This window comes from Geospiza fortis, unplaced genomic scaffold (assembly GCF_000277835.1).
Source record: "Geospiza fortis unplaced genomic scaffold, GeoFor_1.0 scaffold41, whole genome shotgun sequence".
In the NCBI taxonomy this organism is placed as follows: Eukaryota; Metazoa; Chordata; class Aves; order Passeriformes; family Thraupidae; genus Geospiza; species Geospiza fortis.
The window spans coordinates 22219588-22227218 of NW_005054299.1; the positions used below are offsets into that span (position 1 = coordinate 22219588).

The 7631-nt window shown below is 45.8% G+C and overlaps 1 protein-coding gene across 1 annotated transcript; it reads left to right on the top strand.

Moving 5' to 3' along the window:
- Positions 1-2486: 2486 nt before the first annotated feature.
- LOC102045046 (sulfotransferase 6B1-like) lies at positions 2487-7259 on the top strand. The gene is given in 8 exon segments (XM_014308196.1): positions 2487-2547; positions 3099-3238; positions 3687-3776; positions 5304-5355; positions 5358-5420; positions 5844-5938; positions 6358-6514; positions 7129-7259. Coding segments are annotated over 8 exon segments (789 nt in total).
- The last annotated feature ends 372 nt before the right edge of the window (positions 7260-7631 follow it).

Genomic DNA, 7631 nt, shown 5'->3' on the forward strand with positions numbered 1-7631 from the left:
GTGCTCAGATTTGAATATTGGTGCCTGGTGTGGCCACTGAGGACATGAATTTGCACCTGAGAACACAAGCGGTTAAAAGCAGAGAACTCCCAGGAAAACGTCTCTTGGGTTCTGTCCGTGAAAGTGGTCAGAGCTCCACTGCCCAGCTGTGGGCTGGGTGGGTGAGGGGAAGCCAGGCAGCCAGGTGAGGTAGGGCCTTGGACAGAGAGGGGAGGTGAAGTTTCCTGCAGGGTGGAAGGGTGGAGTCATCCTCCCCCTCTGGAGAGAGAGAGGGAGAGAGCATCTTTGCCTGTGCCTATGCCACCTTGAAATTTGATATCATGTGCTGGCAGCACAGCCGAAGGAGAAGTGGGGGGGTGCAGCGAGGGTGCAGCAAGGGAAGGTGCCTGGCAGGGTAGCGTGGGAGTTCTGGGCAGGCAGAGCCTGAGATTTTAACCCTTTTCTCGGATTATGGAAACCTTACAAATGCTGATCCTCCTGGAGCTGAATGAGAAGAGAGATAGAGATGAAATAGGAGGAAATGGGCCAGTGTGATGCAAATTTGTGCAAGTGAAAGATATCCGAGAGAAGTTGAGAAGAATCCTAGGTGGGAGGAGATGATGGAGTGGCCTTTGGCTGGACTTTTCTTGCACAGCCATGGACAGAACCAATTTTTTTTCCTGTGACACAGAGACTGCATTTAGGGGGAGGCAATGGCTTGGAGCCAAGAGAGTGCAGTGATGTTATGTGAAGGAGAGCATGAACAGAGATGATGGGTGAGGAGGGTGGTGGTGCCCTCGATCATCAGTGAAGAAGATCTCTGTTCTTGAGACCCCTCGGCCCCAGGGGGTGAATTTGGGGGGGGACAGGTGTCCTGAAAGAGAAAGACTTTGCTTTTTTTGGAACTGGGCAAAGCAGCCTTAAAAAGGGAACCCTAGAAGCAGCTCTGGTCAATGTGCAGTGGTGAGAGGACTGGGCATGGAAGGAAGATGTCACAATGGCAAATGTTCTCTGGGTGGTGCCACGTGAGACATGGAGATGCATACTCAGGATCCCGGCTTGCCCTGAGCCTCTCTAGAGAGCCAGGGCTGCTCTGCCCCCCGTTGTGTGCAGCTCCTGAGCAGACAGACATATGGCTGTGACAGCACTGGAGACCCTGCTCACGAGCAGAGAGCAGAGTCTGAGGGTTGAAGGAGCTGGAGGCACCTGTGTTCCCAGTGGCCCAGGGAACAGGTTGCTACATTTCATGCTGAGGTATTATAGCGATCTGGCTCCCTCAGGATTCAGGCAGCTGGCTCCAAAGAAAATTTCTTAGGCAGCTGGCCTGAGGAAAAAAAAAAGATAATTTTTTGACGCCCTTACTCTTTAGTACTGGAAAACAGAAAGAAATTTTCCTCTGCAATTCTGAGTCAGCACATGGACGAAGAGCTGAAAAGAATAACACAACAAAGCTTACAGAAAGCATAATATATGAACAGTGTCTTCAACTTTTAAGAGTAAAATAGTACTGATAGAGAAAGTATTATTTCCAACAAAATGGTCTATTTTGATGGTTCTGCATTTTGGGAGACCAGAAAAATAATTTTAAATTATTCTTTGTAGGTAATTTTAAGCAATCTTCCAAGTCTTGCAGGTACGATTTTCATTTGATAATTTCTCATATTTAATTAATCTTGTGTCTAACATCCATTGATGAAGAAAGAGACAAGGATGTGATAAAAGAGTTTGATATATGGGTAGTGAATGAGACCTATACTGTATTCAAGGGCATGAAGGAGAGTGAAAGGCCCCTTCACAGGGTAATTCACCTTCCTTTATTGCCCGTTCTCTGTTGGGATGACCAGTGGAAATACCCATTCCACCATCTCAGCACTCCTTACCTTCTAAAAAGGTGTCCCCCAGAACACAAATAACAGCCCCAGAAGGAACAATTTCACCCAAAGATTAAATTATGGACATGAGGAGAGAGAAAAGGAAGTGAGTAGTACAAGTAGAATTTGATTCACACTATTGCACTAAAACTTCACATGCAAGTGTCCCTCCTGTCAGATTTAATGGCGCAAAATTCTCAGATGTGAGTATTTCATCATGAGAAATCTGATTTAGGTGATACCTGTCCTCAGCTGTGGACATTGCCTTACAATGACTGGATGCAGGAAAGAGCCATTGAGTGTAAGGAACCTTTATCCTGGGATGTGTTTCCATTTCTGGAGTAATGTGAGGTACCCAATAAGTAGGGAAGTTGAAAGGAGTTGAAAAGAGCTATAGAGGTCTGCCTCTGCTTCTGCCACGGGATGAGATGTGACCCTGAAGCAAGCAGGGTGGCACTCCACAGTATCTGCTCAACATCTCTGCCCCTTTGACCTTGGGCACAGCCTGGTTGATTATTAACCAGGGCTGTGATTTACCCTCAGCTGGCGACTCCCAGCTCAACTCAGTGGCCCCACAGGGCCACTCACTCTTTCACCTGCAAGGGGATGGGGGAGGGAAACAGAGTGAGAGGAGTCATGGTTGAAATAAAGACAATTAAATACCTAAAGCAGGAGCTATGTATGCAAGCAAATCAAAGTAAGGAATTCATTCTATCCTCCCAGCAGTCAAATGTTCAGCTGTGTCCAGGGCTCCATCAGCCATGACAGTGATATGGTAAGACAAATACCTTAGCTTGTAGCATCTCTATTTCCTTCTTCTTCCCTCACATTTTATTGCTGAGCATGACTCCATATGGGATAGAATAGTCCTTGGATCAGTTGGAGTCAGCTGTCCCATCTGTGTCCCCTTTTAATTTCTTGTGCATCTGCAATCTACTCTCTGGCAGCTCAGTGTGAGAATCAGAGGAGGCCCTGACACTGTGTAATTACTGCCAGCAATGACTAAAACATCTCTGTGTTACCAGTATTGTTTTTAGCACAAATTCAACACATAGCACCATACCAGCTACTATGAGGAAAATTCATTCCATTGCTGTGAAAACGAGTGCACACACTTGTTGAAAGGTTAAAGTACAGCATTGAGCCAAACTGGTTCACTTGAAACCAATTAGACAGGATACCATCAGCCAGGTTTACATGAAAAAGTGAAGTGGAATGGATGTCCTGCTGGTGTGTTTATCCCTTCAGGAACCAATTGGCTTGAACAAATGGTGAAGGAGTTGGCAGGTGCCAAATATACAGAAGAGGAAATGAAAGAGAGAATAAATGCTGAAAAGAAACTAGAGACATTTCAGCGTCTAGAATTTGGGGATCCTGGGATATATGAGGTAAGCAGGAACTGAAAGTACTGTCCCTGCTCTTCCTACAGGGAGTAATAGCCGAAAGACAATGGCTGATCTTAGAGGTAATGGAGAACCTAGAGCCTTAACAACAGCTATGGTCTGCAGAAGTAGCATGTCCTAGTGCCTCTGGTGTCCCAACACAAGGGCCTTCCATGGGAGACAGGGTCCTCCTGCCACAGACCCAGTAACTTTAATTAGTAAGACCTTTTTCTTAGGTGTCATGTTCTTAGGCCTGTGTCATGTGAAATGGTGCTTGGTGGCAGAGGTTGGCAGAAGCCTACACCACCAGTGCATCCCTGTAGGTTTTCCAAGTAATAAGATATATCTCTGGTCTCACCTTTTCTTGTAACCTACAGTAACTGAGCAGGTACAACTCATATAAGTTGAATAAGCTGCTTCTATCTTGTCACATTTCTTCTCACTTTCTTTAAAGAGGATGAAGCAGCTTCCTTCCAGAAGAATTATAGTAACCCATCTGAGACCTGATCTCCTGCCTCCATCCATTTTCCAAAGCAAAGCTAAGGTGAGTATTCTCTTTGCATCACACTGCAAAATCTTTCCATCCTAAATTAGCTTTCCTCTGTGTGAGATGTCTTTTCTACATTTTCACCTGAGCTGGTCAACACACAGGCACATTTCTAAGGTTGAAGTGACAGCTCAGTGTGCCAAGGCTGTGAACAAAGATCCTCTGCCAGCTGCATCTTTGCTGACTATTGGTGGACTTGTTGCTGAGTATCACTGTCCTTTCAGCTCTCCTTCAGAAAGATGCTTCCAGGTTGGTGGTAGAAACCTGAGCAAGTCAAGGAGTAATTCTGTCTGGTTTAACTTGCCTTCAAAACCAGGGTACCTGTGGAAAGCCCACCACAGGTTGTGGCTAAGATAATCTTAGATGGGAATTACTGCAGAGAGAAGCTAGGCTACATCTAGAGATGTTTGTGCCTCTTTTGTTCAGTAGATCATGAACTCATTTGTCTGGGTTGGAACTAGGTCAGAACTGTCTTGAGGGAATCACTTCTTGTTTTCAGCCTGAAGCTTAGATTATCAACAAGTGATCAGCCAAAGCTCTGCTTTCTTACTCAAGAAAAGGAATTAGACCAGAATTGGATGGTCTGGTGCATTTTAGTGGACAAGTAAGCTTGCAGACAACACCAAGTTGGCCGGGAGTGTTGATTTGCTGGAGGGTCGGAGGCCCTGCAGAGGGATTTGAACAGACAATGGGCTGAGGCCAATTGTATGAGCTTAAATAAGGTATGTATTTATCCTACAAAATGGGGGTCACAGCAACCCTGTGCAACACTAAAGACTGGGGGCAGAGTGGCTAGAAAGCTACCCAGTGGAAAAGGACCCGGGGATGCTGGTTGACAGTGGCTGAACATGAGCCAGAACTGTGCCTGGGTGGATAAGAAAGCCAGTGGCATCCTGGTGTGGATCGGGATATATGGTGGATAGGATATATGATCAAATAATGTGGTCAGCAGGACCAGGACAGTGATTGTCCCCATGTACTTGGCACCGGTAAGTGACACACCTTGAGCACTGTGTCCAGTTTTGGGCCTCTCGCTACAAGGAGGACATTGAGGTCCTGGAGTGTGTCTAGAGAAAGGTGCTGGAACTGGTGAAGGGTTTGGAGCATAAGTTTTAGGAGAAGCAGCTGAGGGAGCTGGGATTGTTTAGCCTGGAGAAAAGGAGGCTCAGGGATTGCCACCTGAAGGGAAGTTGTAGCAAGGTGGAGCTTGGTCTCTTGACAGGCCAAAAGGAAATGGCCTCAAGTTGCACTGAGGGAGATTTTGATCTGGATATGAGAAAAAATTTCTTCACAGAAAGGGTTGCCAAGCACTGGTTGCCAGGGAAGTGTTTGAGTCACTGTTCCTGAAGATATTTTAAAAAAATGTACATCTGATCTTAGGGACATGGTTTAGTGATGGACTTGGTAGTGTTTGGTTAATGGTTGGACTTGATGACCTAAATGATTCTGTGATTCAATGACTCTATGTGATATGTCAAGAAGACAGCATTTTGGTCAGTCAAAAGATGTATTTTCTTCCTCTAGATCCTTGTGCTAGTTCGGAACCCCAAGGACACGGCTGTCTCCTATTACCACTTCTACCAGTGATGCCATCCTTCGCCTCCTGGGATGAGTACTTTGCAGACTTCATGAATGGAAAATGTACTTTGCCCTACCTCCTCTGGCATTTCTCCTAATAAGAGTGGCATACACAGGGCCTTGTGCATGGGAATCCTTCTGTGACATACCTTACCAAGGCACTCCCAGAGCAGGCAGACAGGCCCCTGTTATGGCAGAAACAGAGTACCAGAGAAACAGAGTTTTGTATCTCACTTAGAATGGAGAGATCATGAGAAAGCTTTAGCCTGACTTTTCCATTCCCACAATTGTGGTTTGCCGTATCAAGTGGACAGACCTGGGCCATGCTGCACTGATCTCAGAAGAAAGAGCAGACATGTTGAGCTGGTCATCCCTTCGCCATTCTAAAGCCACACTTAGAAAGCTGTCTGGGCTGACTCCTCTGATTTGGTTAAGGGCCTGTATTGGGGAGTACTCTAGACAGTTATGCCTCTTCTTTGTTTGCAGTGGCCTGGGGATCCTACTTTGACCACGTAGTGGAATGGAACAAATACATTGACAACGAGAGGATCATGACAATAAGCTATGAGGAACTCAAAGAGGTGTGGCATTCCACCCAGCTGTTCCTTGATGAGTGTGTTGTGCATCCCTCCTGATATGTATGGGTGTGGGAAAGTAGAAACTCTTGGGGCAAGTCTGTCTTTAGAAGGATGTGCCTTTCTGAGTTACTCATTTATGTTTGGGCCAAGCCCATGGATGTTAGGAGGAGGACAGCCTTGCCTGTTTGTGAAAGGAGTTTTATCTGGCAGAGGCACAGATTTTGGGAAAGAAGAAAAGGCCTTGAAACTGAGGCCAAAATATGTATGGTCTGAAGAGTTTTCTGTTAGAGCTCTTGGAATTCCTTAGTGACATTGTGGGAGACATCTTGCCCTGCTGGGCTTCCCACAGGGCGCTGGCTCCATGCCACAGCCACAGTGTAAAATCTCTTGATTTCACCTCTGTGCTATGTTCCTTTGGACAGGAACCGATACTGGGGATGAAAAAGATTGCTTCCTTCTTTGGATTTTCCCTGTGTGAGGAAGATTTTTCCAGAATTGCCAAGAAGACCAGTTTCAAAGCTATGAAAGAGAAATCCAGTGAAACCCATGGAAAGTTTGGGGACATCCTCTTCCGGAAAGGTAAGTCTCTGCAAATGAAGACCTACCTTCTGAAGGAGAACTCCAGAAGGAGTTTTGAGCATGTTACTTAGCTGTGAACTCATTGGGCTGTCTCTGTGAGTTCTCTCCTGTGGTGCCACCTGTACAGAAAGCTTCTGCTGTTGACAGGATCCCCACACCTCAAGAGTCTTTGGTTTCTGAGTACGACAAGCATGGGCTTTTTAAAATCCATTTCTTTCATCACTCCTTGGAGGAAGAGGGATTTAGCCAATCTCCTCTATACCACCTTCCACAAAAATATTTCTCCCTTCAGAGGAAGTAATTAATGAATGAGCTTTCCCTTGTGACAAAACCAGATTCCCCTTTTTCTGTGTAAAAGCTTCATGAAGTCACCTTGGAAATCCCCTTCTGGGGAGGGAGCACTTGCAGGCAGCTAACCAGAAATGCTCCCTGTTATCTGGCTACAGACTTTGCTTCTGATCTTTGATACCTTTCCTCTCCCAGGCAATCAGACCTCTCAGGGCATTTAATGTGATTCTTCCTGCCTTATGTAGTCAATGACTCTGCTCCACTGCTGCCTAGATATTATTTTCTCTCAGGAGCATCTCCCTTCAGTTTTTGGTACTCATACACAGGGCTTGTTGGAAACTGGAGAGATGTCTTCTCTAAGGCTCAGAATGAAGAAATGGACCGGAAATTTCAAGATTCCCTAGGAGGAACAAAGATGGCAGCAAAGATAAAATATGATGTGTACTGCAAGGCCTGAAAATAAGCAAATGAATAACATGACAGCAAGCCAAAGGTGATTCTCCAAAGGTGGATAGTCTCAATTTTTTCTTCCCATGAGAGAAGAGAGAAACCCCTCTGAGAACTGCCTGGTACCTCCAAAAATTTCATAGATAATTCTTAGCTATGTCTGGGGTCTACATCTTTTGCTTTGATTAATGTAGCCAAATAAAATGTGTTCACCTCAAGTGAATGCCTGGCACCCTTTCAGGAGGGAGATGGTGCACAGACATTATGGCAGCAGTCTGGTGGCATCCCTGTCTCTGCTTCTTGGCCTGAAATGATGAATGAGGCCCCTGCAGGTCTTGTTGGTGAGAGAGGGGGATCAACACAGAGCCTCTCCTCTGGCACA